Source organism: Schistocerca gregaria, chromosome 11 (assembly GCF_023897955.1).
Source record: "Schistocerca gregaria isolate iqSchGreg1 chromosome 11, iqSchGreg1.2, whole genome shotgun sequence".
NCBI classification, from domain to species: domain Eukaryota; kingdom Metazoa; phylum Arthropoda; class Insecta; order Orthoptera; family Acrididae; genus Schistocerca; species Schistocerca gregaria.
The window spans coordinates 18228462-18249654 of record NC_064930.1 but is presented as its reverse complement, the minus strand read 5'-3'; the positions used below and the strand labels follow the sequence as shown (position 1 = coordinate 18249654).

General features: G+C 39.2%; 1 protein-coding gene across 4 annotated transcripts in view; it reads right to left on the bottom strand.

The window, feature by feature from the left end:
- Positions 1 to 383: 383 nt before the first annotated feature.
- LOC126295132 (zinc finger protein 708-like) overlaps positions 384 to 21193 on the bottom strand; it is a 108927-nt gene continuing 88117 nt past the window's right edge. For 3 of the 4 annotated variants that reach the window (XM_049987404.1, XM_049987403.1, XM_049987402.1), the window contains exon 6: positions 384 to 4252. In XM_049987404.1, coding sequence (XP_049843361.1) covers positions 2842 to 4252 — 1411 coding nt within the window. In that variant the 3' untranslated portion in view covers positions 384 to 2841. The remainder of the gene's footprint in view (positions 4253 to 21193) is intronic. The other variant, XM_049987405.1, reaches the window with a different exon arrangement.

Genomic DNA, 21193 nt, shown 5'->3' with positions numbered 1-21193 from the left:
TTTCCTTAGTGATTCATTATATGTATAGTCGCCACACTTAGTAGTATATTTTCAGATTCAAGTGCATATTGGCCAGACACCCAGACTTCCTTTCATTTTATTGGAAAATAATTTTTAATATGAATGTGTGTTGCCTATTGTGAATAATCTACACAGCAATTGTGGATATCCTATCATGAGAAAGATGAAATAAAATGTAATCACATCACTACAAAGTGTCATAGCTAAAGTGTAGCAAAACAGAACAGTGGCAGTCCCTTAATCACAACTATCTCCAGTTGTTACATGTATGATGGGACATACTAAACCACTTTCACCAATAACAAATAGACTGGAAATCAAAAATAAAAACAATCGTTCTGAAATTATAAATAAAGCATAAATACAGATTTCAAAAACCTCATTTATTTACACAACTTCAGAAAAATATCCACAATCGAAACATCTTTGAATATAAGACAAGAAATATTTAGTACTGACGTTCTGAGATCTCCCAAGTGTTTTTCTTGTGTATAAAAATATATGGAATCGAATTGTAACATCTAATGTTTGTTTACCTATTTAACTTTTAGAGAAGATCCACAGTATTAAGTGCAGAACAAATAATTAATAGGTTTGATGGATAACACTTATCTACATTATCTCTGAATCATGTACAAAGCTTTGTGAAACAAAAAAATTTCACAGAAAATACAGCAGTTGTGGACTGGTGTAAAAGCAACCAAGCACAATGAATTTGTTAGATTACACATTTTCGCATCCGACCCGTTCTCTTGAAGATGAACTGATGAGCAAAAATGTTATGAACACTGCCCATCAGGAGACTCAGTGCCACATGTTGTACGCACATGATGCAATAAGCAGATTACAGGTATATAAGCAGACCAGAGGTTAACAAGAAATTGTTCCACCAATTAGATGGGTTGCGTGCATGTGAATCGAATGCTGTAAGTGACTTTTGCAACGGGCAAGTTACAGTGGTATTGCAGTTGGGAACTAGCGTCTCAAAAGTGGTGAAGCTGGTTGGCTGGATGTATGCTACATTTGTGAACCTCTGTGGAAAGTGGCTGAAAGGTGATAAACCCATAACCTTATGAAAAGCTGTAATACATCTATACTTCATCACAAATCATGGCGATCAGAGGTTTGCCTACTCTGTAAAGCTGAACATGTGGCAATATGTGGGATATATAATGACAGAAAACAATGCTGCAGCAGCCATACATGTTTTTGAATACACAATTCAATCTACATTGTTGAACATGGGGCTTCACAGCATACGGTCACTGTATTTTTCCATACCAATCCGTCAAAACCTTCAATTGCAACTGCAGTGGCCAAGGGATCATTGATGCTGGAATGAAGGCCAATGCAAATGTCAGCTGTCAGGATGGGTGATATTTCCTGTTACACTAGGTCAGTTGTCACCTCCAGATATGGTATCATCTAGGTGAATGGCACCATATGGAGGGCCAATTACCCCATGTGACAGTCACTTGGGCTCCTTTGGGAGATCTGGTAGTAATTGAAAGCATCATTACAGTTGCAGACTATGTGACCTATATTGCAACTGATTCCTTCATGACTGATGTGGTCTCCCATGGTGAAGGCATCTTTCAGCAGGGTAACTGTCCATGTCACATGTGCAGAATGACCCCACAGTGGTCCACGTAGCATGGTAACTAACACTGATGTCTCGACCACACCACTTACCTGATCTGAATACAACTGGTGCAACATACATCCAGAAATATGTAGAAGACATCTCAAATCCATATCATGTAGAATTGTCATTGTATTGTGTTCCACAGGTGGGCAAACATGCTATTAAGCAGGTTGCTATGTACTAACACAACATAAATGTACACACTACTAATTACATATACAGCAAATATCTCGAGGAAAAATACCTAAGTAAAGTAATTGCCATAATCATGTTCTTTCAGTGTTGAGTTTACTAGCCTCAGTGAAGGAAGTGTGATGAATATATTTTTGCTGTCACTTTCTACAATGCAGAGTTACAAGTACTACATAATGACTATGTTAGGAATAATAAGCAGCAAGTCATCACATTTCCTTGGCCTTATATTGAATATTGCATGGTAATTATAGCTACTGACAAAGATAAGTATTTATCACCATTCACAATCTTCTTGCCTCAACCTCGATAGGAAAAAGCAGCAGTGTTAATGACAAAAACACATTTGATTCATGTTTCTGGAGTATTTAGTAATACAATTTCTTGACATCTCAAGCTGCATATATGGATTTTTATATTGGCACATTATTGTTACCTCAATATAGTACACATTATTTCACTTTTTTCACAATTCAACCACACTTTAATGTTATTTCACTGGCATTACAATTTACTGTCCCCCTATTACATTCATTATTTTATAGGCCCTGAGAGCACAAATCAGGAAAATCTATTTGCATAAACTAACACTTACTTGTAATTTCTTCCTGATGTGAAGTAATGCATGTGTCTTGAAAGTACCCAACTGTCACAGATATCACATTTGTGAGGTCCACTTCCACTGTGGTCTAATGCATGTGTCTTGAAATCACCTGATGTAGCAAATGATTTTCCACATATATCACATTTGTGAGGTCTTTTCCAGATGTGTTTATAAATGCATGTTTGTTGAGATCGCCTGACTCAGCAAAAGATATCCCACAAATCTCACATTTGTGAAGTTTCTTCCCAGTGCGAATTAATACATGCCTCTTGAGAGTGCTTGACCTAGCGAAAGATTTCCCATAAATCACATATTTGTGACGTTTCTTCCCAGTGTGAATTAATGCGGATCTGTTGAGATAGCTTGATGTACCAACAGATTACCCAGAAACCTCACAGTTGTGAAGTTTCTTTCCAGTTTGAATTAATATGTGTCTCTGGAGAGTGAATGACCTAGTAAAAGATTTCCCACATTTCACACATTTGTGAGGTTTCTTTCCAGTGTGAATTAATATATGCCTCTTCAGAGTGCCTGACCTAGCAAAAGATTTCTTACAAATCTCACATATGTGAGGTTTCTTTCCAGTGTGAATTAATGCATGTGTCTTGAGAAGCTTTGACAAAGCAAAACATTTCCCACAAATCTCACATTTGTGAGGTTTCTTTCCAGTGTGAGTTAATATGTGAGTCATGAGAGTACTTGAGTGGGCAAACGATTTGTTGCAACTCTCACATTTGTGAGGTTTATTTCCAGTGTGAATTACTACATGAGTCTTGAGGTAATCTGATCTAGCAAAACATTTTCCACAAATCTCACACTTATGAGGTTTCTTTCCAGTGTGAATTAATGAATGAGTCATGAGAGTACTTGACTGGGCAAACGATTTCCCACAATTCTCACATTTGTGAGGTTTCTTTCCAGTATGAATTAATGCGTGAGTCTTGAGGTGATCTGATCTAGCAAAACATTTTCCACAAATCTCACATTTGTGTGGTTTATTTCCAGTGTGGATAAAAGCATGCTTCTTGAGATCACCTAACGCAGTAAAGGATTTCCCACAAATCTCACATTTGTGACGTTTCTTTCCAGTGTGAATTAATGTCTGTGCCTTGAGATCGCCTGATCTAGCAAACCATTTTCCACGAATACCACATTTGTCAGTTCTGTTTGCAGTATGTATATCAGCTTCGGCACTGACATTACCAGCTGTAGGTAAAATTATATAAGCGCTTGTTTTCTCTGAATCATTTATCATGTGTGTGTTACACATGTCATTAGAGGCCTTCTTTGAAGCTTTCCAAGTTTCCTTATATGAAGACTGTTCAATGTGTTCTGTAACAGAAACTTCTGGCTCACTATCCAAGAAGATACTGCTTTGATGCTCATCACTATAGCCATATTTTTCATGGTTGCCAGCAGTTAAGACATGACAATTCTCTCTCATTATCAAATGTTTTTTCAAACTTACCTTACTGTAAAATACCTCACCACACCACTTACAAACATACAAAGGTGGTTGCATGCCATTAGTGTGCATAGACACATGCATTATGAGTCCGTATTTTGAAGGAAAGATCTGTTGGCAGAAATCACAGCTGTATAGATGTAATTCCTTTTCCCTCTTACTACAGTCATATTGAGTGGCAACTGAGCATTCCTTATCAATAGTCACATGTTCTGTATTGGTTCCAAACTTCTCAATGTCTATCACCGACTCATCCTGGACCAGTCCATGGTGACAAATTTCTTCATATGATATGCCACAGCTCCCACCAGTATTCTGAGTCCATCTGAAGAGTGAGGTCAAGAATAGGCGAGAATTAAAATAATTCACTTTCATGTGTTACAATCTTTTCAAAATACAGTGCTACAAGTTAACAGTTTACACCAAATTATTAAATGTATCAAAAAAGTATCAGTTACATATTTTAATTAAAAATTCTTAATTTCAAGGTATTTAAGATTTAAGTAAGAGAAATCATTTTTAAATGTTCGTCTTCCATTATCTTAGCTCTGTAACTGCCTTTTCTTTGCTTTGGAAACACTTTCAACTTTGGAAATGATAAATTTATTTCGACTAGTAAACAGATTTTTTTTGTTTGGTCCCAATAAGTCAAGAACTAATGCAAGCTGCAACATTTTGTTAGGTATCAAGAATGGATGTTAATCAGGTGGATAATGACGGTTCATGAACAAGAATCAATGTCACATCAATCAAGGGAGAAAATTGCATACTAATGAATGAAAATGAATGACACACTCGCAGATGGTTTTAATCTAAGACTGTGTTTTTGGCAATGCAACTTGTATGAAGCCTTTGACAAATGGAAATACTGTCTGAATAGATGGAAATAGTTGTAAATTTTCCATTATATTTTCAATGAGTCTTCTTGAAAATTTTTACATCTTCCTAACATCTGGGCATCTGGCATTGCAGAACACCATTGACTGAAGGGCACACATATAAATGGCCACATCATCACCCATTAAACCTTTCCAAATGGCAGTGATAACAGCTGATGCATGAGCTACTCCTGTAGTACCTGGGTCCCATTATTCCACCTGCAGTTGAACGCTTTCCCACAGAACAGAACTGTGATGCCTTTCAGGTCCCCAGTATGTGCATCATGTTGAACATGAAAGGTAAGAAACTACTGAAGGCCTGAATGCTCCAGTGTTTTCTTTTGTTCTGACTGTAACATTTGACTCTTTTGCATTTTGTTGGGGATATAGTTTTGTGTGGCATGGTATCTGGTAAATTTCGAGTGTTTTCAAACTCTTAATTAGCATCACACGATTTTTTAATGTAACTGGTATCATGGTGTGTATCAGATTCTAAAAGTTGACAACTGTATCACTACATATTGTAACTTTTTTTTAATTCAGTTAGTTACAACATGTATTTTCATACATATGGAAGTAAAGTAACTGCACGTTAATAATTAAGAAAGAAATAAAAAAAATATGCAAGTAAGGTTTCAAACAAATAGCTTTCTTTTTCTCAAATTACTAGATCTAAAACTTACAATTAAAATTTTAAGCTATGCCAGTGGACCATAAAGAAACCAGAATAAGAAAGAGAATTTGTGGAAATGTTCAACAAAAAATAAACTTTGATGTTAATTATTTATCAATTGTTTTAGAGACCTCCATGTAAGCATTGTGTAGGTACTGGGTACTTGTGTCATATCCATAATATTTACTGCACAACATTTTTTGTGGCAGGCATATTCATAAACTATTCATGCAGTGATGATGGAAGTGCACATGTGCAAATGCTGTATCCATGACATGACATTGTTAACAGTAGCCACAGCATATCCAGTGTAATCAGACTGATTGTCATCATATGATATCTTTCTGATCAGGAATATCTGGATACATCCCCAATAAATCTTTCACATATCCCAACGTGCACATGTCGCATGATCTTAGGTCAAGGGATCTCTAAGCCCACATATCTTTAAACTGCCTAGATATAATGCGGGTGATACTGAAGATTTCATGAAAATAATAGTTCACTCAACAACTGACATATCATGCCACCCCATCTCACATCAAAATAATGGTGCAGACACTTGTGGTCTTGAAAGGCTGGAATCACGTTCCATAACAAGATCCTTATGAAGTTCAGATGTCACTGTACACCTAAGAGGTGCTTGACGTGTCATCTACAAGGAACAGTGGCTCATAATGAAGGGGGTTGTGAAATCACACCAACCATACTGTCACACAAGCTGAGTGCAGTGGATGTCCCTGCACAAGATTTGGGAGGAGGACAACCCCACATGTGACAGTTCTGTGCATTCACGGCCCCATGAAGAGTAAAACATGCCTTGTCGTTCCAAAGAATAATCCCCAATCAAATGTCACTGTTTTCCACGCAAGCTGAAAATGATGGCAAGGTCACAGAGTTGTGGCCCATCCTGGGGCTACTTTAGCAGAAAATACTGAGAGATACTAGTGTAAAGTGTGGCACAAAATCTTTTGAACTTTTGACTGGGGGAGGCACAGTAATAGGAGTGTGAAAGCGAGAGTGAGTGAGTGAGTGTGTGTGTGTGTGTGTGTGTGTGTGTGTGTGTGTGTGTGTGTGTGTGTGTGTGTGTGTGTGTGAGAGAGAGAGAGAGAGAGAGAGAGAGAGAGAGAGAGAGAGAGAGAGAGAGAGAGAGATCCTGTGACAACTCTAGCAACTTCAACAACCGCTATGGGAATCTGTTGCAGTACTTAATTCAGCTATTTGTTCAAATTTCTTGATTATATTCTTCACCATATTTATTGAAATGAGGCTCTTCTCGGGCATTTATGTCAATGATATCCTTGCAATGCAGTACTGCTGTTCTGATAAAAACAACTGTACCACCCAAGCAAGGCGTTTCTTCTGAATAGACACTTTATTTCATATGGAAGCCTTAAACCTTCTTAACTGGGTGTATATCCAGAAAAGAAAAATTCCCAGATTTCCCAGTTAGAAACGTTCTTTCTAGGGTGAAAAACTTTTTACTGGGTGGAAGTACATTTTTCAATCTTGAAAGATAACGTTACCCTAGGAGCAGTAAACCTCATCAATCCCTTCAATGTTTAATATGTTTATAAACCTGTATAGACTTTCTGGCACTTAAGGAATCTCAACCTACCAAAAATCAAAGCATTTCTGAAAGATCTTTGATGTGTATCAACATGTCCACTACATATATTCGTATGATGTAATTGTTGGAATTCGTGTTCATACTTTCATCACAGTAGCTTCCAAAGCACTGAAATAAAGATTGCGACGTGCTTTTGTGGGCCAAGCATAGCATGTGTCACATGATCTCGTCAGCTGGCTACAGCAGATATTCCGACATAGGAAACACACAAGCGGAAGACGTTAATAGTTTAAATTAATATACGTTAGTACAACTACAAGATAAGTTAAGTTTTCATACATAATATTGACTTTCGAAAAGTTTTTGCTGTTTTCCAAAGGCATCAGTTTAAATTTTAGCAGCTTTATTTCACTTATGTGCACCGGACACTTTGTGTGTTCCATAGAGCACTTTGACTTCTCCCATAGTAAAGGGAGTTACATGTGAAATCGCTCAAAAACTTCGCTCTTGTTTTTGAAAGGCAACTATATTTTTTTGCCAGCATTATTGCATAATCTGTCATCAATGAAAAAACTATAATATTTATGAAAGACTAAACTCGAAACTTCGTCATTATTTGTTTTATCTTCTCAACATATAGCAAATGCAAGTGTGCCACCAAGATTTAAAATTATGGCATAAATGTCTTGTACTCTGGGCCAAAAATTTTTCCACATTGCTGGTCGTCAGCGTTAAATCTTGAATGAGAATATAATGCTCCATGATTTAAGAAAATCATCACACATTCTGATCATCTTGCATAAAAGGAAATTTACTTTGAAAGTAATTCTTCTGAAACCAACATCATTTCACCGTGTCCTGTTAGAAATGTAACCAGTTGTGACTTCACTCAACAAAATGTGCCACGGAATGAGATATATTGAAAGCTGTTCACTGTTAGAAAATATTGTAGAATTTTAACACTGCTGTCGGCAGATGCCTGTGTGTGCATTTATTCTGTTGATGTGAATGGCGCATTTTCTTTGCAACGAAAGATTTATTTTGGTGATACTCTCTCTTTTATCTTCTACTGCTGCTGTATTATTCTGCAGTGGCGTGCTAAACTATTATCTTTATTAGTGTATCAGTTCTTAGCAATCAAAATTACAAAAATGTAACTGAAAAACAAAACTTTAAAAAATTCCTAGAATGCTGAGAAATCACTCATAAGGATCTGAACAAATCCAAGTCGTTTTTGTGTGGCTATATTAAAGACAAGGTGTACAACAGTAATCCCCAACCACTGTTGAGCTGAAAACCGACATTCAGGTGGTCGTCAACGACACTGATGTTCCGACACTTCAGTGGGTATCTGAGAATTTTGCTCTTTGGCTGAGCCACATCATCGCCAATGATGGCAGGCATATCGAACACGTCATAACCTAAATCCAAATATCTGTGTTGAAGGTTACATGTTGAATAATGTGTGTGAACGCTGTAGTTTGTAACTAATTTACGATTTTTTTCATATAGTTTAATAATTGTCACCTTGTATGTTTGCTAAGTGACAGACTGGGCACTGGGCTACATCAGTGATGGGATGGCGAGGCGCGGCGACTCGAACGCACCGAGAATTTCTCGAGCCTCTAGTTCTCAAGCAATTCTCGAGAAGCTCACGAGAAATGGCTTGGCGGCGTGTGCCGCTGCGCGCCAGTTGGCTGCGACTACGTACGCCGCGCCGCTGTTTTATGAATTGAATGCCGCCGCTAGATAAACACGCTCGCTGCTCGCTGCGCTCGTAACTAGTATGTCTCAGGTTTCATTCATTCAAATCAATATGAACACTCGAAAACGAACGTCATGGTGCTGGCAATACTTTACGGAGGATGGAGATAACGTTACTTGTAACATTTGTCGTAAAAATCTCCGTAATGTATCAAAAAATACAACGGGCATGATTAGACATCTTAGACTGCACAATTTATCGAGCAATAAAACAGCGACGTCCGTGGATACAGATGCTCATTCTTCTAATAGTGCAAGGTAGACGAAATATCCAGGTACGTGTGGTACAAAACCTGAATTCCGTGCAAAAGTTCGGACAGTGTCCGAAGCGGTCTTAGGTCAAGGGATCTCTAAGCCCACATATCTTTAAACTGCCTAGATATAATGCGGGTGATACTGAAGATTTCATGAAAATAATAGTTCACGCTTAAAAAAAAATTAAAAATGATAATCTACAACATACCCCAAAATCAAACCTATACTATCCTAGCTTTTGCACGATACGATATGTAATTTTATTGGACTAGTTGTCGAGCATAACGTACCCTCTCGCAGGAGCACTGATCTAAATCTTACGTTTCTCTTCATAGAGGGAAGTAAACGGCAACAACAGCTAGATGAAGCACTAGTGGCCATGATAACAGACGATTTTCAGCCGCTTTCAATCGACGAGGACACTGGTTTTCGACGTTTTGTTTCACTGTTGGACCCACAATACTCGATACCAAATCGAAAAAAGTTGCGTCTCATGATTGAGGACGATTACCATAAACAGAAAGAGGCTGTAAACTTGGCCGTGGAGGACTCTACTTGTGTTTCTTTAACGACCGATATTTGGACCTCACTCAATAGTGAGGCATATATTGTTGTAACTGGTCATTTCATTAACACTAATTGGAGTCTGAAAGCTTTAGCTCTCGAGACATTCCGTTTCCCGGAAAAGCATACAGCGCTAAATATTAGTGAGGCGTTAGATAACGTGATTTCAAAATGGAACATTGAAAACAAAGTTGTAAGCATCACAACTGACAACGCCAGTAACATGACGGCGGCCGTACAACTTATTCACAGTGGCGACATAGATATGCAACATGTGCCTTGTTTAGTACACACTATCAATTTAGTTGTGAAAAGTTCTTTGAACAGCAACAGTGAGCTCTGCATAATGCGGAAAAGGCCAGAAAAATTGTTAGCTATTTCAAAACAAGTTGCAATGCTAATGAAAAACTCCATGAGATCCAGCATATAATGAAAAAATATGTTCATAAATTGATTCAGGAAACCGAAACCCGATGGAACAGTACGTTTTATATGCTACAACGTCTAGTGGAGCAAAAGGAATGCATTGCAACCTGTTTATCAACTTTGTATTCAGGTGTAGAGAACCTTACAGCTGAAGAGTGGCGATTTTTGAGCGAATGTTTATGTGCACTTGAGCCATTTGAAGTGGTAACAAATAAAATCTGAACTGCAAACTATACCTCTCTTTCGAAAGCTATTCCAATAATGAGACAGCTAGTCATAACCGTATGCAATGGGAAGTGGGCTACCACGACAGCGCAAGAGCTACAGCAACGTCTACACAACTCACTAATAGCCCAGCTAGGCTTAATAGAAGCAAACAATGTACATGCCGTTGCCACAGTTCTCGGCCCAAGATTCAAAACGTTACCATTTAAGAATCCCATTCATTCGAAACATGCCGTTGCAAGCCTAATTACAGAGTGCACAAACGTGGTAGAGACCGTACGATCTACTCATTCGACTGCTAACGACACTAACCACGAGTGCTATGTCGTACAAAACGCCAGTAGTTCCTTATGGGCTTCTTTCGATGAAGAGGTTTCCAATAAAAATTTAATGAAATGCGGTTGTGATAGCATAGACCTGGAGGTACAACGATATTTGGAAGAACCGTACCTACAACGCACAGATAATCCTTTACACTACTGGGGAAAAAAATTTAAAACAGTTACCCAGGTCTATCTGTCGTGGCAAAAAAATATCTTGCAGTACCTGCAACTTCTGTTCCCAGGACTACTTATAAACAAACAAAGAAGCAGACTAAAAGGCCAGTTGGTTAATAAAATCATATTTCTAAACAAAAATCGAAGGCAGTGTAGCAATGCGATGTGAAAATGCCTTCTGCTGAACAACTTTCGTTTACTTTGTTTCTTCTGTAAGTAAACTCATGTACGCAGTTTCTGTATATAAAAAGCTATAGTACCTCCCTTTCACGTTTAACCATATATGCATACAAGCAGAATGTACAAGGTAATTTATTTTGTAAGAATAAAGCTTCTGTTTTATGTGAATTCTGTGCTTTGTTTTAAAACAACAATTCTATGATTTTTGTCTTATGACACATATACAAACACTTCAGTAAACCTTAATAACGGTAATACAGTTGGTATCAATCATAGAATTTCAAAGTTTTCCGAGCACGTACGTACGACGAGTACAACCGCTGCGGCTCAGTGCTTCTTGTACTGAAGGTTTGCGCAATTTCTCAGAGAGCGCAGCACTGTCAATTTCTCGAGCGTACCCGAGAAGTTCTCGAGCGTACCCGAGAAGTTCTCGAGAAATTGCCTTCGCGTCGCGCGTTTCTCGAGCGCGATCATAGCCCATCCCTAGGCTACATATCCCTTACTGCTACCTGTGTTTTGACGGAGTAATTCAATTACATATGTTGGTGTGGCTTTCTGCCCAAGTTGAAACTAAGGTTATTACTTCCTTTGCCATAATGCATAGGAAGTTGAAATCACTGTTAATGTTCATCATCCTTGACACACAGTATCACTCCTTCACACTCTCATTCTTTCATGGAAGCAATTTGTGGTCGAAAGAAAATTTAAGGGCCACTGATTGAAACTTTCCGCTTTAGGTGAGGTGTGTTTACTGGAGAGTGTATATCATCCATGTACACACACACTTTAGAACCATTTGCTCTAAATGTCTGATTAAATATATTTACTTTGTGACTGATAAAAATGTTTGCAGATGATCGCTTTATTGGTTAGTAGTATTATCTGCTCAGGATGTTACACAATGTCTCAATGAATTACAAATTGTAAGTTAAGAAGAAAAACAATGAAATGGCTTTTCATCCGAATTTCCAAGTTGGCAGGTTAATGTGTAATATATCCTACTGATTTGTGTACTCTGTCTTCAAAGAATATATGCCTGTCTGGTACACATATAGGTACATTTCTTAAACACCCACTGTGAGATAGGACACGTTACACAGCACAGAGGTCTAGTGAATGCCTTTTAGATATTGCTTAGAAGACGAACTTTCACGATCTACAGATGGCAAGTGCTGACTATGTACTTGAGGGTCCTCTGAACACAACTAATCAGACAATTACAAACTTGTCATGCACTGCTCAAATGTAACATTGACATACAGGTGGTCAGTGCATTCTGGCAATCATAATGTACAGAGCAGAGTGATTGATACCTTTTGAACCGAGGCAGGAAGTCAATCAGTACTTTCTTGGATTCTTTGACAAGTAAACCACATGCTGACAAAACTTTCAACATGATTTTGCTTACAGCCGGTAAGATACAAATTATAGTAACTATATAGTAACTATATAGTAATGCCTGGTTGCATGATATTGCACTACATTAATACATGTTCCACAGATCCTGAATATGACATTCTGCAATGTGGAACTTGTGAGTTTAACATTAGGTTTCTTTACACAATGTATTTTTTTACAATAACTATTTCATATTTAAAAATTTATCTACTGAGTAGACGATGTCCTCATTCATACATAATTTTGATTTGTTTTTAGATGCTTGTTAGCTATCTGTCAGACTGTTAATGCTACCTGGTAGACAAAGATTTTTGTGGCAGCATGGTTCATCTTTTCCTGTGCCAAAGTCAGATTTTGCCACTACTCTTTGCTATTGTTTTTGAACTGTGAGTCGTCATTAATAACAAATTTCGTAAGTTAATGTATGTATTGTGAATGTACTGGAACGTCCCTAGTTCCTTAAATAAGTGTGTGCAAGGTGCTTCCCAACTATTATTCTGATTACAGGCTTTTGTGCAATGAATACTCTTACTCTAAATGATGAGTCACCCCAAAACGTCACGCTACATGAAAGCAGTGAATGGAAATAGACGTTGTTAAGTTAATTCACCGATATGTTTGTCACCGAAATTTGCAATAACACTAACGGCGTAAGATGCTGAACCGAAACGTTTCATAAGCTCATGATGTGCTTCTTCAAATTAATTTCTTATAAAGGCACACTCCCAGAAATTTCGAATGTTGTACTTAGCAACAGATTTCTGTTGAAAATCTATACTTATCAATGGTAATCTGCCATTTACTGCACGGAGCAGCGTACATTGTGTTTTCTCAAATCCATCTGCAGACAACCACTTAATTTCCTGAAAGACATAATTCACTATTTCCTCAGCTAATTCATATTTCTTGGGTGTGATTACTGCATCATCAGAAAAAGAATTAGCTTTACATCTTCATGAATGTAGAGAGCCACGTCATTAACATATATTAAGAAAAATATGGGGAACAAAGAACAAAACCGAACATTGTGGGACACCATTCTTCATACCTCCCCACTCAGAGGATGTAGTATTACATATCTATCAAACATATAATTAAATTTTTTTTGATAACTCTGCAAAAGAGTCACAGATTGAGTATATTATTGTAACAAGCTACTGCAGTGAACCCCATCTGATAGATATTTTTTAAATACTTGATTGCATTAATTTTGACAAAGAGCAGCAGATTATTCGATGAGATTTCGAGATTGCAGCCGGATCATGTTGACTTCTTGCCACGATATTTCGGCTGGCAATCGTTCCACCCATCTTCAGGTGGGTGTCCGTCACTGGAGACTGCAAGTTCCTTATATAAAATACTCTTTGCTGGCACTGTGTGTTTTGGAATCAAGTCATCTTAATTCAGAAATAAAAACTGCAATATTAATAAATGAAAATCACTGCTCTCTTAGCAAACATATGCTTCTGTCCAGTGTGCACAAGTAAGCGATGGATAGTGAGTGTCAATCTGAAAAGCCATGCCACAGCAGCATGAATTAAGCACAGCGTTACCATATGACCTTGTCTGTCTGGTACCCATTGCTTATTATGCTATTTGGAAGGCACCTGTGGTGGAAATGACGCAGTGGCCAAAGTATGAGCTTAGAGACATGGCCCAAGCAAAATAGGCCATGGGAGCTTGTTGGCATTCAGAAAATTGAGAGTAGATAAAAGCTGTGAAAACTGGCATAACCCTCTCAACCACCACTTGTTGCTCCTTGATGTAGCAAAGCACAAACTTTATGCAAGGAAGCAATCTTGTTTCCTTTCATAAATTACATGTGACAAGTTTTTCCAAGCCCTGTGCACATATTAGTGAAGTGATAGATGATGTAGGATAATTGTGTAAGGGTTTAAAAAGGCAGGATCCGGATGTGATAATGGATGGAACAGGAACCAGTACTGACAGGCATCAGGTCTAAAGTGTTGAGTATGACCTGCTACAAATAGAAACTGCAACAAATCTTACAAATCCAGGATTGGTTCCTGCTTTCATGGCGTTACATTTTCCTCAATTGATTAGCTTTGTCAGGAAGGAGAAGAGTGTGAGAGAGTGTGAGAGAGTGTGAGAGAGTGTGAGAGAGTGAGTGAGAGAGACAGTGTGAGAGAGAGTGAGAGAGAGAGTGTGAGAGAGAGTGTGAGAGAGAGTGTGTGAGAGAGAGTGTGTGAGAGAGAGTGTGTGAGAGAGAGTGTGAGAGAGAGTGTGTGTGACAGAGTGACAGAGTGACAGAGTGACAGAGTGACAAAGTGACAGAGTGACAGAGTGACAGAGTGACAGAGTGACAGAGTGACAGAGTGACAGAGTGACAGAGTGACAGAGTGACAGAGTGACAGAGTGACAGAGTGACAGAGTGACAGAGGGAGAGGGAGAGGGAGAGGGAGAGGGAGAGGGAGAGGGAGAGGGAGAGAGGGAGAGGGAGAGGGAGAGGGAGAGGGAGAGGGAGAGGGAGAGGGAGCAGCATCACCCCTCCTGAGTTATCCTGTTCGTGTTGAGGACCATCGTAGACTGAACTCTTCACATGGTGTTCTTTACATTCTGATGCTAGATGACCTTGCCAATGGAGAAATCCACGCTTATCTCTCTAATCATGGTATCACTGTGGCCCACTGAGAAATGAAAAAGATGGATGCAAACTTAATGCCCACATGCACTCTGTTTCTACCATTTGCTCGAGTAGTGTTTGCGTCAAAGATAAAGGCAGGCTATGAAGCCATCATGGTCCAACCATACATTGCAAACAAAATTTCAGCATTATAATAAAACACGTATCCTGTCAAAATATGGCCAAATGCTTTAGTCTTGGCAGAGATACTCAAGAGTTCAGCTGTTCGTCTCCTCACTGCTGTATCAATTGTAATCCCATGAATGTCCCATGTGTCTTAATGAGAAAGCCATCCAGGAAATCTGAGTGAAGAACATCAAACTCCACCTTGTGACTTGCAGTTGTTTGCTAGTCAAAATCCTTGCATTTTACCAAGTTGCATTTACAGTATCTTTTTTGCTATGCCATGCATAACGGAGGATACGCCCACCCAGACTTGCAACTTCAAGTTCAGTACTGCAGTAGTGAAATCACTAAGGTCACAGTAGCATCCCCATCTCCTCCTGCAGCTGCACAAGAAGCCATCAAATCCTTGCCCCTGGTGGCGAAATCGCCTGCTACACAACTGTCAGGCTGGAAGGACAAAAGCAGTACTCCTGCAAAGGCTTTCTACAGCTAAAAACATAGTCTTCATCTGCCAACTAGAAAGTTCTAAGAAATCAAACAAAAACAAATGGTCTGATCTTTCCCTAACGTGGAGATCCTCTTCAGTGGTGTTGGTACATGTACCCTCACCCAGCTGACCTCCATTTTGCTGATGACCACTGCCTACTGATTTTCTGCCAATGAATTCACAGGATGACCTAAGGAGAATGCTAAAATGTTTGTAGATCTCATGGAACAGGATTCTCCAGCCTCTGCCCCTGTAGCAGTGAATTTTTGAAGGCTGGCACTCAGCAACCACCAAGGTGACTAAACTTAATTTGTTCCCTCTTCCCCAATCCCCATTACGACTCTCCTCCAGTGGAACATTTGTGGTACTATAACCAACAAGGAGGAATTAAAGCTGCTCTTGGAATTGCAGTGTTCGCTTGTTTTCTGCTTCCAAGAAGAAAAATTGTCCTCACAACCTCTTTGACCTCTCATGTTTTCTTCTGGTCCTCTGTGACCTTTCCCGCAAGGACAGCATTTCACCTCATGGAGCCATGCTGATCATGCATCTCACTGAACACTTGTGTGTTAGCTGTTGCAGTCTGCTTTTTCCTCCTTCATTTCACCTTTTCCTTTTGTAACTTCCACACCCCTCTGTTATTTGCTGTTACCAAGTTAGACTTACTCCAGCTCATTGGTAAGCTCCTTCACTCCTTTTTGCTGCTTGGTGACTTCAGTTCCAACCATCTGTTTTGAGGCTCTCAGAAACCTGTCCAAGAGGTTACCTCTTTGCTGACCTTCTGAATCCTCTCTCTTAGCACTGGAGCACCCACGTTTTTCAGCTTACATGCATATTTATTTCTATTTGGACCTCTCGTTCTGTGCTGTCCAGCTCACCAGTCATCTTGAATGGTCCGCTCCTTCTGACACGTACTCAAGTGATCACTTTGTGTGCTACCCATTTTCTGACTTGAACCCCACCTGAGTGCAAACCCAGTTGGCAGCTTTACTCCTCCCTCACGACCTTCACATAGCTGTGATGACCAAGTAAAGTACCTTACGAACGTTATCCTTACCATTGCAGAATGTTTCATACTGTGCACTTCAAGTTTACTGTAGCACGTCCTGGTCCCTGGTGGACTGAGGCGTGCAGGAATGTGATTCACTTCTGGAGATGTGCTCTCCACATTTTGAACCATTATCCTGATACATCTGTTTATATGGTTTGTCTTTGTCGGACACATTTATCTGTGAAAACGGGATGCCTGAATGCTCGTCCAGAGTATCATTGTCTTTGCTATTCCCATTAACCATATTATGGATTCTCCCACCAGGCATCTCACCTCCATTTTCGTCAAGGATTTTACAATCTGTTGCAGTTCTACATCGAGTTGTCTCCTTGAGCAGCATCTTCAGCGTTGTTCCTATCGCCTTTTCTTGTGAAGCTTGGGCAGTAGCATTCATTTTTCCACTGCCAAAACCTTTTGTATGAATATTTCTCGGCGAAATGAGTTTGTTACACCATCTTACATCTCATGCCTTTTGTTCTTCCATTCGCTGAAACTAGAAAATTCTTGGGGTTCATGTCTGATATGAAACTTCCTTGGTCCTCCCATGTATTCTTACCTGGCTCTACATAGTACCTAGTACCTCAGTGTCTTACATCTCCTAAGTGATACTTCCAGGGGAGCTGATCAGACCACCCTCCTCCGTTTTTTTATCCCATACCCATTCATAACTAGACTGTGAGTCTTTACTTTATTCCTCTGCACCTCTGTCCATCACATGTTGTCTTAACACACTCCACCACCATGGAATACGTTTCGCCACTGGCGGCTTTTTCACCAGCCCAGTTGTGTGTGTGTGTGTGTGTGTGTGCAGAAGATGCTGAACTACTAGTCACACTGGCATGATGTCCTCCTCAGTGGATAGGCATGGTTTATCTCTCTCACGTCTGGCCACTCATCCTGTTTCCTCATATTTGAAGACGCCCTTGCCTGCCAGTATGGGACACGCCATTCTTCTGTTACCTCCCGGAGTTCACTTTTGGCTTTTGCTTCGGCAGCCTGACTTCACGGTACCTGCCGCATTCCTGATGGTTGTGAACCCTTCGCCACCTAGCTTTCATGTAGCAGCCCATGTTCATTGTGGACTTTTATAAGCAGAACTCACTGTAGGAAAAAATGCATAAATAGTATGGACTAACCTGTCATCAAGGTACAAAATTTGTTGCAATATTATGCTCTACACGAATTGTACTGACAGGCAGTATGGCCACCAGTTGATAAGTCAAAAATTTTGTCAGTATTATACACCATCACTTGACCCTTTGAGAAACATAGTAGCCATCCTACTGAATATTTGTGACCGAAGTCCGCAATGTGTTTCGTTTTTATCTCTGATTTAAACATATTAACTTTTACATGTACCTCAAATCCTTCAACAAAACGTTTCAAGTATGCATATGAATTGCCAAAACTTCTCCATTCCCTAGACGCAATTTGTTAATTCAGTGACGTTAGCTATGTTTTTGTGAGTTTCCACACCAGACAATACTGTACATCACTACTCCCTGCTCATGTATTGGAGGAAAGTAGTTTGCTTTCAATTTAGACCAATTAGCATTAGAGTGTAAATAATTACATTGCAGCCTCAAATGATGTGGAGACTTGTATACTGCATGTTTTTATGCAATTTTCTGGAAAAATATTGTGCAGAAATATCCTCAGAGGTACGAATGAAGTTATGGTAGTGTCAAACATTGTACAACAGCTGGTTCCTACTGGTGAAATGACAACACAATCCTTCAGGTTTCCTTAAATCACAAAGAGCTCCATACCCCAAACAATATCTAAATTGACAGTTCCACGTTTCTTGGATTTCCACATTGCTCAGGCAATGTATTCTACATAAACACGCTGTAAAATCTCGTGATTTTAAATTTTCTGATGAGTTTAAGCGGATCTATGTTTTTAATCCTTTCTGGTACCACTGCTGTGGGCTTTTTTTAAATGTACAACCTAAGCCATTTCCTGTATTGTAAATATAGGCCTTCACCTATAGCGATGGCCCCCATGGTCATATTATGCCTTTTAGCTGCCTGTAATTACTTTTCACTTTCTTGGACGTTCTGTACTGCTTTAAATATATCAGCTCTCCTAGCTAATGAAACCAGTGGCTGACAGCCCAGCAAATGGAGTTATTGTAAACAGAGTTGTTTCACCATCTGTCTTTGGTATTGGTAGCAACCTATGCGTTTTAACGCATCGTTTCCTTCCTTCTTTCTGCCTCAAGGCTCCTTTTGCCACTGTCACGAATTTTTTAAACATCACATAGGTTTTTCTCCTTGTTTAATTATGCAGTGAGCTGCATTCAGTATTGTTTGAAGGTTAGTCAAGTACCCAATTTAAGTTCGAGCAAACATTGCCTTATCAACCACATATGCAGACATAGGTTGTCCTACATGAATATCCATCTCTTGACATTCGTGCGCAACCTCATCAACGAATATTTGGTCTGCAATATGGTGCTCTTTGCGTACATTGTCCAAAGCATCAAAGCCCTTATCACCATAAGCTAGGTGCTATTTCAATTTTGTTTCAGCTCCACAGAAATTGTATCCAGAGATACAAACTTCTGATGGCACATTCTCGAGAGTACCACCTCCAACTTGGTTGATAAATTTCCTTGCCCTGGTGTCACACTACTGCATGGTTTGAGCTTTGCTTTTCGTATTACATAGTAATTTGCAAGTGTTCACCCAGCTGTTGAGCTTCGATGAGAAACTAAACCATTTCATCAAAGCACTGTTACCTCGACATCCTACGATCTGCTCTGAGGAACATAATGGGTTTCAAGCTTTCTGGTAGTTGGTTTGTGACATCAATAGGTTTGTTCTTAATTCTGTGGTGAATAATGCGATTATACTTGCAATGATTTGTGGTTGTATGTTCAGACATTTGCACATACGTTGAAGATTAAATTGCTTCCACATTCGGTATCTAATTGTCCAGTTCAACCATTTGGCAATACTAGCTTCAAAATGGGAGAATGTTGAGTAGTGATTTATCCCACATCATTTCAGTTCTGCTTTGAAATGCCTATCGTAAAATTCACTTCCATCATATGCCTCAAGGTTGTTGGGCAGTTGATTTAGTCCTGCGTGCAGCAATCATTCAGAAACTTCTCAAACCTTTTTCCCTTTCTTTTCTTTCAAAGGTAAGGCCCAAGCGAAGTTGGTGTGTGCCTGGAAGTGTGAGAATGTAGGGGAAACCATTATTTCATTATAAGTAGTCTTGTGTATCTAAGAGATCAGCCTGCCATGCATAATCCATTCCTCGTATCACCAGAAATATTCTGCATGCGGGTCTGTAAAGCTCATGAACAACTCTCTCCACAATTACTCGACGATGCATATTTTTTAAGCATAGGTAAGATTGATAATATTTTGTTGATGGAATCTGCATTCTTCTCACCAACTGAAGCTGTAAAGTCGTAATCGATATATCTTCATTTAGTTACCATAATTTATATACTTCAGAGGTAGATTGTTTAGTCTTTCTTGCTGAACTTTGCTTTTAGCTACACTATGTGGGCCTGCTACTGCTGGTTTAGTTACAGTCCTATATTTGTCGCTCTGTGAGACATCCATTCATCCTTTTGGGGTTCTACATGCGTTGGTCATGCTTAACATTGGACCACACGTTTTTATACTTTCAGGGTATATTTTTAACATTCGCCATTTTCAAAATTATTATGTTAATAATCTGTTAGCAATCTTCCAAATTCCTTGTTCCCAACTCTTATTGCCTTACTGGTTAAACCTTACCTAACAAATATGGTTTTGCCCTGATGACCCCCATATGTTTTAAGTCAGCATTCCTCCTCCTCCTCCTCCTCCTCCTCCTCCTCCTCCTCCTCCTGCTTCAATCCATACTTCATGACAGCTCTTTCAGCCTGTCAGTTACTGGCTTAAATATTACTGAGAGATAATGCTCTCATTGTAGTTGACCTAACTTCCACAAAAGTAACTTTGGTCAAATTGCCAGTTTTTAACATAACACGTTTTCGACAACATTTTGTTGTGAACTAAGCCATTGTTGGCTGATGTGGCTAAGCAGTTTTAGGTACATCAGTCTGGAACCGCACGACCGCTACGGTCATATTTTGCCTCGGGCATGGATGTGTGTGATGTCCTTAGGTTTGTTAGGTAAGTAGTTCTATGTTCTAGGGGACTGATGACCTCAGATCTTGAGTCCCATAGGACTCAGAACCATTTCTGAACTAAGCCATTTTTGAGACAGTTTACAACTTAGGTTTACTTTCAGACAATTGGTGGTGATGGGAATCAAGTACCTTAGCTATCACATCGATATTCCACAATACATTAGTTTTAAATTGACTCCTTTAATTTTCTCGTTGACATACAGTTCGTATTGCTGTATCTGAATATTCAACACCTCAATATTCATAGCACCTCTCTTAAAAAGACTTTCAGTTCCATTAATTTAGTGGTGTTTGCCTCCATTTTTTGTGTCAAATGCACGTGCTTTGTGTCCTCTTAATGAATGTGCAACACATTTGAAAATTTGTACATAGTGT